This window comes from Mustela nigripes, chromosome 15, assembly GCF_022355385.1.
Source record: "Mustela nigripes isolate SB6536 chromosome 15, MUSNIG.SB6536, whole genome shotgun sequence".
Taxonomy (NCBI): domain Eukaryota; kingdom Metazoa; phylum Chordata; class Mammalia; order Carnivora; family Mustelidae; genus Mustela; species Mustela nigripes.
Genome location: NC_081571.1, coordinates 54507220 through 54527446, shown reverse-complemented (window position 1 = coordinate 54527446; position 20227 = coordinate 54507220). Strand labels below are relative to the sequence as shown.

The 20227-nt window shown below is 37.7% G+C and overlaps 1 protein-coding gene across 3 annotated transcripts; it reads left to right on the top strand.

The window, feature by feature from the left end:
• Positions 1-246: 246 nt before the first annotated feature.
• FBXL3 (F-box and leucine rich repeat protein 3) lies at positions 247-18286 on the top strand. 3 transcript variants are annotated; one of them, XM_059377951.1, is made up of 6 exons: positions 526-615; positions 1853-2022; positions 4861-5209; positions 7777-7899; positions 11030-11201; positions 15782-18286. In XM_059377951.1, coding segments are annotated over exons 2-6 (1290 nt in total). In that variant the 5' UTR covers positions 526-615; positions 1853-2020; the 3' UTR covers positions 16426-18286. The 3 variants fall into 3 exon arrangements, with proteins under 3 accessions (XP_059233935.1, XP_059233934.1, XP_059233933.1); XM_059377952.1 differs by lacking the exon at positions 1853-2022 and having other exon boundaries at positions 247-615; XM_059377950.1 differs by lacking the exons at positions 526-615; positions 1853-2022 and adding an exon at positions 853-1220.
• The last annotated feature ends 1941 nt before the right edge of the window (positions 18287-20227 follow it).

The following is a 20227-nucleotide window of genomic DNA, read 5'->3' as shown; positions in this document are numbered from 1 at the left end:
GCTTTTCAGCCATCTAGCCCGCTCCAGCCCTCCCACACTGGCTTCAAAACGAAGAATCCCCTAAAAGTAGCAGTAGCGTCTGGGGGAGGAAGACAACAGACTCCTGGTACCCGGAGGCGGAGGCCCCCAGCTGCACCGAGGGTGCGCGCTCCCGGCGGGCGCAGCCCACTGCCGCCTTCCCCCGCCCTCCGCGGGCGCGCCCCAGCGGACACGCGCCCGCTCCCTCGGGCGGAGACGCGCCGGGGAAAGCGCGCGGCCGCGAGCCCCGGACGCCATTTTGGAGTCGCTGTCTGGGCCGAGGCGGTTGGGAGCTACGCGGTGGCCGCGGCTCGCTGAAGGAGTCTTTCGCGGCGACAAGGCGTCCCGGAAGGAGGACGCGGGCAGCGCGGGACTGCGAAAGGAGGCTTCTCCTGGGGCAGCCAGAGCCGCAAAGGTGGAGCCGGGTTGGCGCTCGCCGCGGGACCAGAGTCTCGGATGCGGGCGGAGCGCGGCGGGCCGCGGCGGCGGGAGCGCAAAGCCGGGTTCCCGGGGGGCCTCATGTGAGAGCCGCGGGACCAGCCGCCGCCGTCCCCGGAGCCCGGGGTGGTGTGTGGGGGAAGCCGCCCCCGGCAGCAGGTAACGGCGGGAGGGGCAGGGCCCGAGCCCCCCTGTGACGGCGGGGCTGGGGTGCGTCCGCCGACCTTCGTGGGCGGCAGGGCGGGTGGGGGGCGGCGGGTCCCGGGCGCGTACTCGCCGCCCCTCGGGAGCGTCGTGTGGGGCGCGGCGCCCAGACCTCGGAGCCTGCTTGGGGGCGTTTCCCCGCGACGCCTGCTTCAAAACATGTCAACAAGGCGTGGTGCGTGTGCGGGCTCGGGGCCGCTGTCGCCCGCTTCTGTTACCCTTGGCGGGGATTGGTGACGGGCACCGTGGAGCTTGCGCTGTGCCGGGCTCTTCCCGGCGTGGGCTGTGCGGGTGCGTGTAGTGTGGAAAGCGAGGGGCGTTAAGACGTCAAAGCAGACTGCCCTGGGTGGAGCGCGTGAGAAATGTCAGGGAGAGCCAATCCTTGGAGGTGGCGCAGGAGGAGGGGACGCTGCGGCCCCGTAGCCAAGTGGAAAACTTGGCCAACTTGTGATGAGCAGCTTCGCGCCAGCCTTAGGCGTGGGCAGCGTTTCAGGTGGAGTTGCAGACCGAGAACAGGAAGCAGCCTATTAAATGATTGACCTGCATGTCCGAGCGAAGAGGTTAGATTACCATTATTTTGTTGTTGATGATACCCAATCCAGTGCCCCAGATCTTTTAATTAGTTTCTTATTTTTTTCCGCCTTCTTTTGAAATATTTATAAAAATGCCGTCCACTCCGAGTTTCCTGCAAATGACTGTACACACATTGTCACCACCTCACTCTTCCTACCATTTAGTTCTGAGAATTAATCTCTTCCCACTTTTTAATTTCTTGCATTCCTGCCGAAGAATGCAAACTAATTTTGATATTCATGCAAACTAATTTTGATACTCATGCAAATTAATTTTGATATTCATGCAAGTTAATTTTGATAATCGTCAAAGCAGAACAGAAACGGAAAGGGAATGTGATGCCAAAACAGGCTTTTTAGAGCGTAGTACAAATGGGTTTTTTAAATTACTACATGCACAGTTTATTAAAAGTGCTTAATACACATGGTGGACACAGCTGAGTGTTTTCCTCAGCTCTCCTGATGAACCAGTTTACTGCTTCTTTCAGAGTGTATGGAAATATTAATAATTAGTTCAGTAACTCCCTGTGCTCTGCTCAACTGGTCTGTAGTTTTTCCTCATTTTTGTTTTTGTTTTTGTTTTGTTTTGTTTTTCCTTTGGTGCATCATGATAATATCAGTCCCAACAAATGTTCTTGGGGCCTAAGGTGCATGAATTATTTGGGGCCTGGAGAAGTTGCAGTTGGAAATGGAACTGCTGGAGCCCTGAAGAAACCTGATTTTGGTGCTCTGCAAAGTGTCATTGACATTTATTGTCCAGCTTCTTCCTCTGCACTCTTCCTGTTCAAATGTAAGAGGTGTTTTCACTTTGACTAAAAGAAGGAGATTAATACTCTATTGATGTAAATTTTTTGCAGACTGGTGGATACTCTGAATTGTTTAGCTTTCTTTATACAGAAGAGCTTCATGTGTACATAGGTTTAAATACTTTTAGAAGCAATATAAACTTTTTTTGCATGAATAAACGAGATCATCTTGGAAAAGATTGACATTTAAAAATTTTATTAGGTGCCTACAGTGTTCTTTTATTTTCATGCATGAATGAAAATAATACAGAGAACCATTTTTATCAGCATTTGGCCTTGCATTTTTTTCTGTTGCTATATGTACTATAGTTCTGACATATTACAGACTTTTGTTCAGGTATTCATAAACTAGTAAGTGCTTAAAATATACTTTGGCAATCATACAGTCTTATATCTAGTTCAAGAGATTACTATTCCTCAGTGTTGCATATGTCTTTTTTATATGTTACCTTTTTTTCTCCACTCAACTTGGAAAGATATTGAAACATACTTAAAATGGCTGTAGTGACAAAAGAAAGGAACTATTGTTAGTATCAGCAAAGTGTTAGCAAAGATAATTGTGTAAATAAGGCTGTCATTTTATTTTTGTTTATATATCCCTATATTCTAAAGTAAAATGAATCATTCCATCTGTAAGTTGAATAATTATGGTTTTAGAAGATTTTCTCCAGAAACAGACAATCAGCATTGTATAATAAGGAGTAGTAGTTATAAAGACAGCTTCATTCTTTTTTGAACTCTGCATCTCAAAATTATGAGTAGTTTTAGGCAGTCAGAAGAGAAATTATAAGCCAAATTATGAGTTTGCTGGGTAGCAGACTCTTTGTTCTTTGACCCAAATTTTCTATGCTAAAATTAAAGTAAGCCTCCAGGATAAGGTAGAGCTGAAAAATGGGTCATAATGACAGTGTGACCTCAGCCTCTAGTGGGACATTATTCCTAGAAGAGGTTTTTTTTTAAAATATTAAAGACTATATTGTAAATTATACCCTTTCTCTAAAAGGTATAGTAAATTTCTTTTCTCTAAAAGGTATAATCAGCCTTTTCTCTAAACACATTAAAAAATATATTCTTACATTAACACGCAAGTTTTAATCTTTCATAAAACTACCCTCTTGCCATCACCTGTGTCATTCTGTTTTCTCCTTTCCCCTCCCCTTTTGGTTGTTTACTTTAACTCACATATTTGGAAGTAGGATCAGTGAGGAATGTAGTTCATTTATTGCACATGAGCTAAGACCTGGGCAGATTTTTAATGGCATGAAGGGGCCTTTGCCATTCTGTTTCCTTTCAGCCCCCAGTCCTTTCACAAGTTTTGCTGGCTGCTGGATAGAGAGCGTCTACAGAGACATATTTGGTTAAGAGTCATGCATATGTACATCCTTCATCCCACACAGAAATCAGAAATTTTTATACACTCATATACCAGAAGAAGGGAGTTTGGAGCCACAAGCCATTCTTTGCAAAAGCTGTGACTCCAAACCACTACCCTGCCAGAACTATTCTCTAGAGATAAAAATGTTGCAGGCCTAAACTAATAGGGGTACTAATGATTGGTCTGCACTTACTCCTTTAGTTTGGATCATGCAGTACTTATTTTTTAATTTGGAGTACTTATTTTTTAGTTTAGTACTTATTTTTCTGAATAACAAATCAAAACAAGATCTCTTAAAAAAAAAAAAAGTCCTCTTTATCTGATTACACCTGTAATGCCACCACTATTATAATCCTATTACTATATTATTAATGTAATACAATACAGTATAATTCCGCTTATTATAGTTAATTAATATGGTAAATCTACTTCCAGTATGTGTTTCTCTTACATAAGCATGTGTTCTTGCACTTACTCACACATACTTCATTTGTGTGTCACACACTAATGTCTTTAATGCTGGATTGCTTTCGTGTACCTGAGTTCAGCATTCTCTATCTCTTTTCAAGCCCTAATGCAGTTTAATTCCTCACAAGAACCCTGTATGTTTTTATCCCCATTTTATAAACTGAAGTGCACAGGAAGGTCAATCAAGTAGTTTGTTTGAGGCCCTAGAACCAGTGAGAGGTAGAGCTACAGTTCAAAGCCAGGGAGCTTGATTCCAGAGCCCATTCTCTTAATCACGCTACTGTTTTGCAACAATGACTATTTCAAAGAAACAAATGAAATGAAGGTAGTACATATACACAGAATAAATACATAACCTGGTTCAGAAATACAACTTAGGGTAAATATTGCAGTAGTAACTGATATGTTGGAAGAAGAAACCACATTTTGGACCAAACAATGCATAGTAGGGGGGTGGATTTGCTTATTTTAAGCAAAGATTGGGTCTGGTAGTAATGCATATCACAGACTACTCATTGTGGAAAGATCTGGTGGTTACTTAATTCAAATCCTTTCTACAGGTTCTTGGGACTGTCTCCTTAAATTTAAGAACTCAAATATAGCAGGTATCCTTAGATGACTTTTAAGAAACCTTTGGGAAGTGTCACTGTAGATTCTTTTTTATATTCCTTTTAGTTGACTGTAGTTTTTGAAATACAATTCTTGGTTTAGTTTCAAAATCACGATACTTCCCCTCCCCCAAGTAGTATAGTATAAATAGATGTTTAAAAACACCTGTATAGAATATTTAAATAACAGTTGGTCTCCACTGGCATTTTCCATTTTGTTTGATATTCTCCTTGAATCACTGATCCAGTTCTTTCTGCATGTTTGTGTTTCTATTTATGAACATATATATGCATCTCAGTGATAGTGAGTATTGGCTTAATTTTTATTCAAAAGTTAAATGTGGAAAAAAATGATGCATTTTTCTGAATAGGATGAAACGAGGAGGAAGAGATAGTGACCATAATTCATCAGAAGAAGGTACTGCAGAGAAATCTAAGAAACTGAGGACTACAAATGAGCATTCTCAGACTTGTGATTGGGGTAATCTCCTTCAGGACATTATTCTCCAGGTGTTTAAGTATTTGCCTCTTCTTGACCGGGCTCATGCTTCACAAGTTTGCCGCAACTGGAACCAGGTATTTCACATGCCTGACTTGTGGAGATGTTTTGAATTTGAACTGAATCAGCCAGCTACATCTTACTTGAAAGCTACACATCCAGAGCTGATCAAACAGATTATTAAAAGACATTCAAACCATCTGCAGTATGTCAGCTTCAAGGTAATACTTTAAATCTTTCTTTTAAAAAAAGAAAAAAAGCATATTTTGTTTTGGCTTTTTGTCCTAAACCAATATGTCTTCCCCTGTCTTTAGAATATTGCCTTTTTAGAGAAAGTTCCTAAAAGATTGAGAATTATAGCATACGTTGGAAGCTGTGAGAAATAATTATTTTTGAGCTAAATTACTCCACTGAGTCATAATTACTGTTGATTTTTTTTTAAAAGAACAGAAGTAACTTCTAAATAAGTATAAATCATTTACCAAAGCTGACAGTCACATTGCATTATTGTTAATTTGAGGAAAAAGAAATGTACAATAAAATAAAAAAATGTGGAGATTATGATTGACCAAAACTTAATTGCTATTACTATTTAATAGGGACTGAATTCTGGTTATTGATGGCTTTATGATATGGGATCTTCAAATAAAAAGGAGATACAGAAATACTATGTAAAAGGTTCAGAAGAGTATGTTTTAGAGAGAAATAGGCAAAGGTGTTTGGAAGAATGCCAAAGGGAACTGTTTATTTCTTTTTCGTTGCCAGAAGGGAATTCATGCAGTGACGAGAGAAATGAACTTGGGTGGCTTTTTGAGATGTCTAGAATAGTTTAAGGAATCACAGTGGTTTATAGGAGTACAGAGGCTTATAATGTTTTGTTCTGAGGATAAATAATGGAACATAGACATGTTTACTAAACCTTTAACATACCTGACAGTTGTTGAAAAGGAACACATGGCATACCTGATTACCCATAGGTAGCAGTTGTTAAATAGGTCAGATTAAACCTAGATAAAGTGGTTCTCAACCCAGAGTTCTTTGCCAAAACTAGTCTTGACTGCTCTCAAAGTTGTCATTCCTTCTTAGATAAAGATTACCTGCTTATTATTCCATATGTATCTGAAGAGGAGGAGAGTGGTGGTGATAGGAATGGTTGGGTGCGTTTGGCTGTCTTCCCAGAAAAATGCGCAAAGGCTCTTAGTCTGCTGGGGATATGATTGCTAGCTTTATCAAGGAAAAATAGAAGATGCCTATTAATTGAGTTTTGATTCTAGATAATCAACATATAATATTTAGTGTAAATATATTCCATTCATTATTTGAGGCATAATACTTAGTTAAATGGATGTCCTGTATGTTACCTGGCAGTCCTGAGGGTAAGGGTGAGGGAATGGTGAGAGAATCAGACAAATCCCAGAACTCCTCAAGTGTTGTCCCTCCCCCCATCTCCCCATGAAGAAAGCTCAAGAGCCTTCCTTCGGTTTCAGTCATCTTTGAGTTGTCTGAGTATTCTGTCATAAATTTGAGAAAAGATGAGCATAATAACATAATCTCATAGATCTAAAAACCACTTCCATCCAGGGGTTGGCTGGGTCAGTGTTACTCCTTTACAGCCATATGACACAGTTCAGCTGTATCCAACTTGCATAATCCTTACAAAACATCTTTCTTGTAAGTTTAAACATTTTTATTAGGGATTATTTATTTTCCTGAGAAAATAATTTCTTATTTACCAAAAGAGCCATACCGTAATAGTCTCCTGAGCTCTCCTGATTATATGTGTGTGGAGTTTATCACTAACTAGGCCAGACAGGCGTTAGTAATTATGAGTATAAAACAGTGGTTCTCAAACTTTATGTGTATCATAAACACCGGGAGTGCTGGTTGAGACAAAGATTGCTGGGTGCCACCCCCTGAGTTTCTGACTGAGATGATCTGGGACAGGCCTGAGAATTTGCATTTCTAACTGGTTCCCAGGTGATGATGATGCTGCCGGTCTAGGGAGCACACATTAGGAACCACTTCTGTAGAAATACTTAGTCAAAGAAAAGTACTATAAACAGCTCTGAAACAGTTGACAGTTTTACAGCCAGCTCTTCAGAACATTTTTGGGTTAAGGTAAGGTACATCATTCTAGAAATGAAAGTCATATTACTTTTAACTGTTCTCTTTTAAGATGTTTTTTAGCTCATGGAACAACTAGAGCTCCTTCTCATATCCCACAGGAGTTTTTGTCCATATTACTCTTCACTAGGAAATGTTTCTGTGTGGGAGCAGCTGCTTCTCATTTGATTCAGATTTTCATGCTTGACTGGTCAGATGTCCTCATTTTACTTGACATTCATCTTTCCGTTAATATCATTAGTGATAATCCCAGGTTTTGATTAATTTGAACCTTTTGAGTAAATATTCACTTTCTGGTGCCTTGAAACCTGTGTACCATAGACACTGTATTTGCATGTAGAATTAGATCTATTACCAAATATGTAATTATTTTTCAAAAGCTATAAATTCATGTGTTCCATTAGATTATATATTATATAGTCAGTTTGGAGTAAATCAGCTTAAAAATCAAGTCCTTTATTATATCATAACAAAATTTAAGTCTTGACAGTTGCACTTAAAATTTTTCAAGGAGACTCAGAAAAAGCTGACATTGTACATGAGGGTATATGATTGAAAGAATAAATATTCTTTGTAATGTAATTAATAACTTGCTTTTGTAAAATTAAGATTATGCATAGAAATGTAAATATAGGCATGGCTAAATTATCTGTTCTTTTTTAAGGTGGACAGCAGCAAAGAATCTGCTGAAGCAGCTTGTGATATATTATCACAACTGGTAAACTGCTCTTTAAAAACACTTGGACTTATTTCAACGGCTCGACCAAGCTTTATGGATTTACCAAAGGTATTTGCTGGTTTTGTTACTGGTAGTTACATTTCTTGTAGTGACAATGGGAGTGTAAGAAAAATAGTACACTCATTGGAAAACTGGTTACTGTTTAGATTGTTAGGCAATAGGATTTTTTTTAAAAGCTTTTCCTTTTTCTGATCACCTTGTGCTTCTTGGTGGGAAAAGTTAAGAGTGAATAAATTTGCAGAGGGTGGGGTGTGTGGGTGGCTCAGTCAGTTGAGCCTCTCTGCTTTTGGCTCAGGTCATGATCCCAGGGTCCTGGGCTCGAGGCCCCCCATACGGTTCTCTGCTCAGCAGAGAGCCTGCTTCCCCCCCACCCCTGCCAGCCTCTCTGCCTACTTGTGATCTCTGTCAAATAAATAAATAAAATCTTTAAAAAGAAATTTGCAGAGGGTTCAACAAGACACCCTAAAAGAGACTAAGTAAAACTGAGAAGCATATTAGAAAAAAGGCATATAGCAGCTCCTTTTTGGACTTTCAGAGCAGATTGGTGAAATTTTAATCAAAGAAAAGTAGACAGTGCCAGTAGTGAGAACAAGTATAGATTAATTATAAAATCTTCTGGTAATGGGTAAAGATTTATTCTTGAGCAAAAATTAGTACAGCTTGGATTAATGCATAGATTTTATTTAAAGAGAAGTTTTTTTGTTTTTTGTGAAGAGTGAACTATTTATATTTATATATATATTCCAACATAATCCTACATGTAATTAGATGGTGTCTCTAATAACTAGTCTCTTAAAATAGAAAAAATACATTTTTAAAGATTTATTTAGTTTATTTTTATTTATATTTTTTAAAGATTTTATTTGACAGAAGGAGAGCATAATCAGGGGGAGCAGAAGGCAGGGAGGGGGAGAAGCAGGCTCCCTGCTGAGCCGGGAGCCTGATGGTGGGGCTCAATCCCAGGACTCTGGGATCATGACCTGAGCCAAAGGCAGATGCTTAACTGACTGAGCTATGTAGGCATCCCTATTTATTTAGTTTAGAGAGAAAGCACATTCTAGTGGGAAGGAGGGGCAAAGAGAGGTGGAGAGGGAGAGAATCCCAAGCAGACTCCTCCCCCACCATGGAACCCAATGTGAAGCCCGATCCCATGACCTCGAGAGCTGAAATCAAGAATCAGATGCCCAACTGACTGAGCCACTTAGGTGCCCCAAGTGTGTGTTTTTAGAAAGGCAATTGATAAAGGTCCCCTAAGTATGTTAGTTAATGTTGGGTATATTAGCATCTAACAATAATTTGAAAGTTTTTTTTATCAGAGTACACTGCAAACTAAAATCTAGATATCCATTTAACACACCTAACAGTTTAATTTACAAGGATGATTTAGGAAGAAATTGTATTCAATTGAGTGTGTGTTATAACCCAGGTGGTAATAGAATGGAATATCAGTAAGAAATGTATCACCAATTGATTAAAAGTCTTATTTGATGTTGTTTTTTGAGAGAGCAAGCAGGAGCAGCTGGGGTCAGGGGCAGAGTGAGAGGGAGAGAGAGAATCCTAAGAAGGTTCCACACCTCATGTGGAGCCCAATATGGGGCTTGATCTCATGACCCTAATATTATGACCCGAGCCCCTATGCATCCCTACTTGATTTTTTTAAATGGTTCTTTACATACATTTGAGAGAAAATGTTTTCCTCATTTAAGAATGTAAGTATGTGAGTCAGAGCACTGTGGTTCTCAAACTTAATGTGCATGAAAATCACCTGAGAAGCTTTGAGATTTTAGATTACTTTCCCTATCCTGAATTTCCCCCCTCCTTTGAGCAGTACAGGAGATTCTGATTAAGTCAGAGTACTGACTTCTATATAGGAAATTATATGTTCTGAATTTATTTTCTATGTACCTAATTAAAAAACAAATGTGTACATTAGTAGTTTTTCTTTGGGTACTGTGATGCATCTGGTAGAAGTTCTCTCTGCCTCCACCTTGATCCCCATTTTGGCTCTTGTCAAAGATTGAAATAGGGTGTTTCTATATCTTGGAAATCCTGGGAGAACAGAAAAGAACATAAAAGAAGTTGTATTTGACCAGAGATAAATCTGAGGGAAATGGGGAAAGGGCAGTAATACAGTTGTGAGTATGCTAATGACATGTGACTGTACAAGGTCAAAGAATTGAGGTTGATGTCAAAGTATTAAGAGAAGATAGGTCAAAATTTAATTAGTTAACTAGTTATTTAATTGTAGGTGAAAAGAAAGTTAGGGAATGTGACCATGAAAATGGTGTTTCATTGTGTTAGCCTGCCCTCATTCCTTTTAACTGCTGTAGTGAATTTATAAATAAAGCTAAGTGGAGGGTGAGATTGGTTATGTAGAAGATGATGTTGGAGCATATGTCTACCTCTCTTTCCTACTCCTGAATTCCTCGTCCATTGGTTTAGCTGATTCCAAGTTACATATGCTGACCATGCTTTAATTCCTGCTATTCTGCAGTGGTTCCTTTAGGTCAGATTCCAACATAATTATATGTATATAATAAATGCAGTAATAATAATTGGTACATTTGTGGGGAAATATATTGGAATAAAATAGCTTGAAAATATTGTAGATAATTGAACATATTTAAAGGAGTTTTAAACTTGGAATTTTGTTTAGGTATGATTTTTCCTTATTTTAGAATCAAATTTTCTATGAGCTTTTATATTCTAGGTGAGTCTTTCATAGCTTCTGAGTTGATCTTTATTATAATTTTAATGATTATGCTAATAATTATAAATGTTTTAATGGTCATTATCAGACCAAAAAAATGCAGTTCAGTGTTATAAAACAATGGAATAGGGTTTCCAGATAAGATGATACGAAGTATCTGAGAGGTATTCTCATCCTGGATTCCGTAATTTGTCTTTTTACTCACCAGTGACAGTTGTGATTTAGAGACACGCAGCCTGAGGCTTAAAATCTCTTTCTTCTACAACTAAAAATCTTTTCCTCAAAGATAACAAATAGTCACCTCTCTTTTTTGCCATATCTCCAACAACAAAGTGGAGGGATGCTACCCCTATAATAGTTATGGAATATATCATTGGGGTTTAGATGGATCCTTATGTGAATTATATGAACACCCCTCTATTCTCTTCTATGAAGATTGCAACTGTTTTAATTTTTTTTGCTTTTCAGTCTCACTTTATTTCTGCACTGACGGTAGTGTTTGTAAACTCCAAATCCTTGTCCTCGCTTAAAATAGATGATACCCCAGTAGATGATCCATCCCTCAAAGTACTAGTGGCCAACAACAGCGATACACTCAAGCTTCTGAAAATGAGCAGCTGTCCTCACGTCTCTCCAGCAGGTGTGTTGTGTTTTGCCAGATAACATGTTAGTAAAATGTATTGATGCACTTATCAAATTAAAAACTGTGATCATTAACCTCATACATAGATCGGTCAATATTATTTCATCTTTTTTGGATAAATATTTAATATTAATGTCATAATGCAATAACATAAAGTTTGTGGCATTCCTAACCTAGACACTTAACTTTCACTTATTTTCTACTCTTATTTGGCAACTTGTGTCCAACATGTTCAAGAAAATGGACATACTAAAAAAAAAAAAAAAAAGATTTGCCTGAGGTTGCCCATTCAGGTAAGATAGAATTTACTCTAATTGTAGTTGAGCCAGCAGGGTGTAGGTTTTGAATCAGAGCAATTTCAAAATTGCTTTTCTTCTCACTGTGTAGAAGGAGGAGAACTATGCTAAAGTCGCCACCTTAGATTTTGCAAAATAACCCTTAAGTGGAGTTTTGGAGCTGAGAGCCCATTAAATGGGGAGTAGCATTATGAAAGCTCTCTCCAACTTTTATAGAATTTTCTAAGCATTACTACATTATTCAGTTTGAGATCTTTTAAATTCCAAATGGTTCGTACTGTAAATTAAGTATAAACTTGCACTTGGTATATGTGCTGCCGAAGCGAGCACTAAACTTGCACTTGGTATTATTACTCCCTGAGGCTTCCATTCTGACACATCCTCCCACTGTTGACATCCCTCCCAGTCTTTGGGCTGTGTTATTTAGGAAACCTGTTTTTAAGACCGTTAAATCCTTGATGTCGTTGCAGGATACTTCCCACCTTCTTACCATGACTAAAGCCTGGCTTTCCCCCAAGAAAATGATTTCCTTTTGGATGGAGATTACTTACTTGTCGTCCATGTGTCCTACATGGAGGGTCTTGGTGATTGGAATGGCTAGGTGTATTGCAGTATTTCCCTAGTTGATTCTGCCCCTTCTAGATTACTACTGAAAGTAATAATCTAATAAAAGAGAATTTAAGAAGAATGGACCTTTGGCACTTAATTCTAATGTGACCTTGGTCACATTTTCTGTCTATTTTATAAGTTTGCTGTGAGAGCATGGTCCACATTTCATAGCTTCATAACGTACAAGGTCCTTTGTATCCTTACCTCCTCCTGTCTCTTTAATCTTGTTTGCTATTCATTTACCTTCTGCTTTTACTTGAGTCCTACATAACTATGGTTCTTAGTCCCTGTGTGTGCATTAATACACTGTACTTTGTGGAATTCAGTTTTTCTCCCACTTCTTCCTCTAGCTAACTCCAGGCCTGCCTTCAGAATTCTGGTTTTGTTCTTATTTCCTCCTCTCTGGTTTAATTCACCCATGTGTTGTTTCCATAGTATTCTAAACATAACTTACAGTACTTCCCATACTAGACTATACTAAGAGAGCCGTTAGGTCTCTAGTTTCTCTGTGAAACTGTGAGTTCATTATTCTCTTTATCCTAGCCCATCTCCTGTTCATTTACTTTTATTAAATATATACACATCAATTCTGATAGCATGTATAAACTTGTGTGGTCTTATCTAATGGCTTTGGGCAAGTTGTTCAAAAAGGGAAATGAAAGAGAGTACTTGTAATGCTTTTTAATTTAAGAGTATAACCGTAGAGAATTTCACTTTAAAATTTAATATATTTGCATATTTTCTTTCTATCTATATTTTGCATATTGGGACTGTTCTTTCTCTAAGTTGAAATTAAGGGCTATTTTCTATTCTTTTTTCACTGAATATTTTATCAGACTTTTTTCCCATTTCATATAGTAATTATAATTGTCTTCTTGCTTGATCTAGGCACCATTTGATACTAGTGACTTGACTTGACTGATACTGTATTCTTGATTTTCCTCCTCTGATTTTTCCTACCATTCCTTTTGCTGATTTTTCTTTTCATTCCTTAAATTTTGGTGTTTCACTGTGTTCTGTGCTGGGTCTTTTTTTGTTTTACTCTGCACTCTGGGCTGTGCATGGTCATCTGTGGCTTCAGTTTCATTCTGTATGTTAACACTTCCCAGTTACAGTTACTCTGGAACTCCAGAGCAATGTGTGGAGCTGCCGGTGGCCCAGTTGCTCTGGAGTGTCTCACTGGTACTTCAGACTAATAATGAACTTTCTTTTCTCTCTATCCAAATCTCTTCCTTTGTCTTGTGTGCTGTCTTGGTAAATGGTACCATCCATCCTAGTTGTCAGAGACCTGGCCGACATCCTTGATTCTTTCCTGCCCTTTCTTTTTTTTAATTTTTTTTTTAAGATTTTACTTATTTATTTGACAGACAGAGATCACAAGTAGGCAGAGAGGCAGGCAGAGAGAGGGGGATGGGAAGCAGGCTCCCCGCTGAGCGGAGAGCCCGATGCGGGGCTTGATCCCAGCACCCTGGGATCATGATTTGAGCTGAAAGCAGAGGCTTTAACCTACTGAGCCACCCAGGCGCCCCTTTGCTGCCCTTTCTATATCCCTTCAGTCACCACGGTCTGGTATTTGTTTTCTTTTTATATTGGGCTTTATGAGATTGTAAAGAAGAGATATCATGTTATCTTGGGTAATGATTTATTTCAAAGTATATACACACCTTATGGAGAGTGGAAACTCATTCAGCCATGGCTGAATGCTGTGGCTGAAAGCACAGGTGTCATTATGTTACATTTTATGTTATGTGTTATGTTATGTTATGTTATATGTTATGTTATGGAATCCTGGGTAGCTCAGTTGGCTAAGCATCTGCCTTTGGCTCAGGTCATGATCCTAGCTGGAGTCCCAGGATGGAGTCCTGAACTAGGCTTCTTGCTCAGTGGGGAGCCTGCTTCTCCCTCTGCCTCCTGCTCCCTCTGCCTGTGTTCTAAAATAAATGAAATCTTTTTAAAAAATTTAAGATTTTACTTATTTTAGAGAGAGTATAGTGGGGGAGGAGCAGAAGGAGAGGGACAGATAGACTCTGCACTGAGCATGGAGTCTGATGTAGGACTCGATCTCACAACCCTGAGATCATGACCCGAGCTGAAACCAAGAAGTAGACACTTAACTGACTTAGCCACCAAGGTGCTCCAGCACAGATATCCTTTATCCCCTCTTTTGTGACTCTTATACTGGTGATTCAGTTTATCTCTTCACTGATTGTATTGCCGATATTCTCCTTCCACTGCTGTTAAACTTTATCTTATAATTCCCTCTCTGTTTTGTCACTTCTCAAGCAGTAGTTAAGCACATGAACTTAAGAGTCAATCTGTGTTTGAATTCCAGCTTTGCTGTCTTTAGCTGCATCAGCTTCAAAATAGAAATAATACTTATTTTTCTAGATTTTTTTGAGTATTCATGGGATAGCATATCAAGTATCTGACATACCATAATTACACAATAAATAGTAGATAATGTGATGTGTGTTTTGTTTCTATCCTTGTTTCTAAATACAAGAAATAAATGGTTTGAATGGATCATTTATCAAGTAGTACAGGCTCTCTGTTTGGGGTAGAATTTTTATACTAGGCCATTTCTGAGATCAGGTACTCACCTTTGGTAAGATCTGCTGATAGGGGTTTGGGGCAGTTCTGAAGCATAGTGCCCTGAGTTTAGGGAAACATTTATAGAACTGCTTTCTGGATATGTTAGAATATGTTAGTTATATTTAATATTTCCATTCATGTGAATTAGTTACCTTGGACTCATTTATCTAGTGGTATCTTGCACTATTAGCAGTTAAAACTCTTTGTTGCTCACCTATTAGAAATATTTTTCTAAAATTTGTCTAATTTTTTTTTAAGTTACATTGATTCTTTTATTTGGCTTTGCCTCTTTTTTTTCTTTTTAATTAGGATTAAGTTTTCAGTTTAAAAAAATGTCCTTTGGCCTCTATAGCAATGATCACTTAACTTTTCTTGGCTTAACTTACAAGTTGGGTGTTAATAATAAGTTTTCTAAAGACTATGGCATTGTCCATGCATAACTAGGGTAAACGTTACTAAGTTATGGAATATTAACATATAGCTAATGCTTGAGCAACATGGGTTTGAACTTTGTGGGTCCACATGTGGTTTCTTGTTGTTTTTTTTTTTTCCAATAAATACAGACATATACTATAAATATATTTCCTGTTAAGATTTTCTTAGTATTTTCTTTTTTCTAACTTTGTTGTACGAGTGTAGCACAAAATATATTTAACATACAAAGTATGTATTAATTGACTGTTATCACTAAGGCATCTGGTCAACAGTAGACTATTAGTGAGTAAGTGTTGGAGGAGTCAAAAGTTATGCACAGATTTTTAACTGTACAAGGGTCAGTGTCCCTAACCTCGGTGTTCAAGGGTCAACTGTATTTATTAATAATTTATGATGTAAGTTGTTAAGTGAGCTTCACCTTCTTTTTAAGGTATCAGATTTACTGTCTCATTGTTAATAGACAGAATTAGTAATAGGTTTTTGAATGTTTGACTTTCTGCTCATCCAACCACATAACTAAATTGTAGTTTTGTGATCGGAAAATATGTAAGCCTTTATTGTGAGACATGTACTTGATTAACTTTTTTGAACAGATAATGAAGTTGTACAAAAATCTGTAAATAATTAGGTCTTTTTTCTTTCAAGGTATCCTCTGTGTGGCTGATCAATGTCATGGCTTACGTGAACTGGCCCTGAATTACCACTTGTTAAGTGATGAATTGCTGCTTGCTTTATCTTCTGAAAAACATGTCCGATTAGAACATTTGCGCATTGATGTAGTCAGTGAGAATCCTGGACAGACACACTTCCATACTATTCAGAAAAGCAGCTGGGATGCTTTCATCAGACATTCACCAAAAGTGAACTTAGTGATGTATTTTTTTTTATATGAAGAGGAATTTGATCCATTCTTTCGGTATGAAATACCTGCCACCCATCTTTACTTTGGGAGATCAGTAAGCAAAGATGTGCTTGGCCGTGTGGGAATGACTTGCCCTAGACTAGTTGAATTAGTAGTATGTGCTAATGGATTACGGCCACTTGATGAAGAGTTAATTCGCATTGCAGAACGTTGTAAAAATTTGTCAGCTATTGGACTAGGGGAATGTGAAGTCTCATGTAGTGCCTTTGTTGAGTTTGTGAAGATGTGTGGTGGCCGCCTGTCTCAGTTATCCATTATGGAAGAAGTATTAATTCCTGACCAAAAATACAGTTTGGAGCAGATCCATTGGGAGGTGTCCAAGCATCTTGGTAGGGTATGGTTTCCAGACATGATGCCCACTTGGTAGACTGAATGATGTAGGACATGATGAATAGCACCTTAATATTAAGCATATTGTATTATAATAAGAGTTTATATCCTGTAGTTCTGATGTAATTCTATTTTGTGGCATGGAAATTTGATACCTGCATTGAATATGTAAGGATTGTTTATTGGAAGACCCATGGACCAGTTTTGGTCAGAAAACTTCATCTCTTTCTTCAGCCTAATAGCAGTCAAAGCTCAGAAAAAGTTTTTTAAATGTGGTTCAGATCTGAAAGTAATAACCAGTTATTGAAGATTAATAGTCTGAAAGAAACAAAACCTGTGTCTTACAGTATCTGAGAAGTGAGTACTAATAGGTTTTCCAAAGTTATGTTCTCTATGCATTTTTTAAAAATGTAAACTTGACATTTTAGGGTCTTCAGTTATACATACACCTGTTATAAGGTGTTTACTATAGCTCAGGACAGAGCATTTTGTGAGAAAAATGTAGGATATGTCATATTGAATGAAAAAGATTGGTTGAATGTTTCTGAAATATGTTACAGAGCTGTTTAAAGAGGTATGTATAGGTAATTGGATCTCGTAGACAACTGGAAGTGTCACAGTGGTTATAGAAGGATAATAAACAGAGCCAAGATCAAATTAAAAGAAAAAAAACAGGAAGGGAGGCAGTATTTAACTTTGTATAAACTTTCAGGTTTGCTCTATAATCTGCTAAACCATATAAATTCTCTTCTGTGATGTTAACTATGTATGTGACACTTTGAGGCATCCTATGTAAAGTAAGGAATGCTTTACCAGTTCTCCTTGGTTTTGTTTATCTTTGTTTAAGCTAGTTTTGAAATATACAGTAATTGAAATGAAAAGCTTATCTATATAAAAAAGCCAAATTGAAGTAATTAAAAGTAGAACTTTAAAATATTTATAAATTATTTCCATGAAAGAATATTATTCTCCAGTGAATTTTAGTGATGGCTCATTTTTCCATTTTGGAATTAAATAGTTACGTAAGCAGGGCTTTCAAAAAACATAAAAGGAGCACCAGTGTACAGGTTAGCATAAACAAGTAAACTTAAAAGAGGATATATTTAAGTTCATAATCATATTTTTGAGTAAATATTGCTCAGTGGACTGGAAAATTTTAATAGAAAAATGTCTTAAGTTTTGTGATTGTTAATTTGGTTAAAACGCTGTTTTATATTATTTAAGTTAGGTAGCATTTTTATTACTTTCATATGAATAAAAGGTAATCCACACGTTGCTATAAAAATATTAAGTTTGGGGCTACATTTAGTTTTTTGAGGTATTATATAAGCTTTGATTCTGAGCACTAGTGCTAGTAGATACCACCTTTCCTAAGGGAAATTAGAAGTGATTTACCCCAATTGACTAATACAATAATGCTTGAAATATTTGGAAAGCATCTTGGTAATTATGGAAACTAACAGTCTTACAGATCTAATCTATTTTTTAAATAGATTACCTTCCTAAGAATAAAGTAAAAGGTGATTTTTCAAAGTCTTGGTATTCTGGCCACATATAAATGAGAAGAAAAAAGGCTGATCCAGACTTGGAAATTAAAAGCAATTACTGTAATCTTTTCCCCTCTTACTAAATAGTAAATAGCTTTGTACAAGAAATACCTGTGTTAGTGGATGAAGCTTTTTTCCTTGAACAACTTTGGACAATGGATTTGACAGTACATAATGAGTTCTACTAACCAAAGCTTTATTTGGAAATGTACTTTTTTGTACAAATTGAATATTAATGCTTGAAATACTTAAGTCACTTTATAAGCAAAATGCGTAGCACTTAATTTGTTTATACTGTAAAGTATATGTTAAATGCTTTTATCAATTTGAGAATAAAGATAGTTACTAACACTGTTGTATTATTATAATTTTTAAAAACTACCCTAAAATACATACTTGGTTTTCCAACAAGTTAAGCATACAAACTTAGGGATTTAGTTTTGGATTTGTATTTGATAAATACAGTGTTTAATATTAAGTTTATGGTAGAATGACTGTTTTGAAGATGTAGTAAGTTAAGGCAAATGAAATCTTTTCTTGAGATAAACTCTGATGACCAAAGTGATAGGAAATGACTGTGAAATGTCAATTTATTTTTCAAATTGTGTAAGGAAAATGGTTAAATAAAAAAGAATAGACTATGCTTTTAGAAGAATTATAAAACAGGTGTTTTGAAATAGAATTTTTTTTTAAGATTTTATTTGACAGAGAGACAGTGAGAGGGAACACAAGCAAGGGGAAGTGGGAGAGAGAGAAGTAGGCAAGGAGCCCAGCGCGGGGCTCTATCTGAGGACTCCCAGATCACCACCCAAGCCGAAGGCAGATGCCTAAGGACTGAGCTACCCAGGCACCCTTAAAACAGAATTCTTAAAAGTCCTTAAACCCAGGTAGTCTTTTCATAGAGAAATGTCTTCTATAAATCCATACAATCACAATAGTTTTTTGGGTTTTTTTTTTAAGTTTTATTTATTTAGAGAGAGAGCTGGGGGGAGGGGCACAGGAAGAAAGAGTCCTCCTAAACAGATTCCGTGCTGTGCACAGAGCCTCACTGGGCTCTACCTGGGACTCAATCTCATGACTTAAGAGATCACAACCTGAGTATGATGCTTAATGGTCTGTGCCATGCCACCCAGCTGTCCCAACCAGAATAGTTGCTAAACTATTGAGATTGTTTTATTTCCTGTCTTCACAGCTTCCAGAAAATAACTTCAGTTTCCCTTGGTAATCTGGGCTATTTTAACAATACTACCAGAAAAAAACAAAAAACAAAAACGAGCACGACTAAAGATAAGTCAATTTACACATTTAAAGAAATATTTATATTTACAGAAAAGGTTAGAATAGATAAGTGGGAGGGGAGGGGTTGGTGTGAAGAAGGTTCCAGGCCTGAACTAGGTCCTTTAAGAAGCTGTAAGTAATCTGTACCCCATACAAAATGGAACAGTCTTTGCAGACTCCAGCTTCAGTTTGAGATTTTACTGTTAGGAAGCAACTAGAAAAATTTTACCTGCTTTGTGACACCCAACTCTACTTTAAACACAAGGACATATAGGACACAATAGACACAAAACCATTTATTCCAAAAGTGAACCAAGAGCGTTTCTTTAGAATAATCAGTCCAGTAAAAGGCTTTATTAAGTAGTGGGGAGAAAACATAGATAGGCAAATCTGAGAGCACAGGAAGTTACCTGGACAATGACGGGTAAGTAGGAAGATGCTGGAAACAAACTGGCCAGCCCGTTTGCCTTGGCTGTGAACAGGGAAAAATGTGTGTGTGCTTTTGGAACACTGTTCTTTGTATAACATACCAACAATTCCTTTAAAAAGGCGCGGGGGCGGGGGGGGGGGGGGAACACCTTGGTGGCTCATCCCTTAATAAGCATCTGCCTTTGGCTCGGGTTTTGATCCCAGAGTTCTGGGATCCAGCATCCAGCTCCTTGCTCAGCTGGATGCCTCCTTCTCCCGCTCCCACTCCCACTGCTTGTGTTCCCTCTCTGTCTGTCAAATAAATTAAAAAATAATAAATAAATGATCTTAAAGGAAATGAAGTCCCCCCCAAAATTCATTAAGTACCACCAGACCAGATTATAAAGCTAGATGCAATTTCCAAAGAAATTTTTTCCCCCTGATTTCAAAGGAGCCAATATCAAGGGTTCCAAATAGTATTTTAACCTTTTGACTGTTCCCCTGTAACTATTAAAATATATTTGATGACACTTTGTGGGATACTTTCTTAACACTGAACCAGAATTAATAAGTGGGAATATATTTATTCCAAAGCCTTAAATCAGT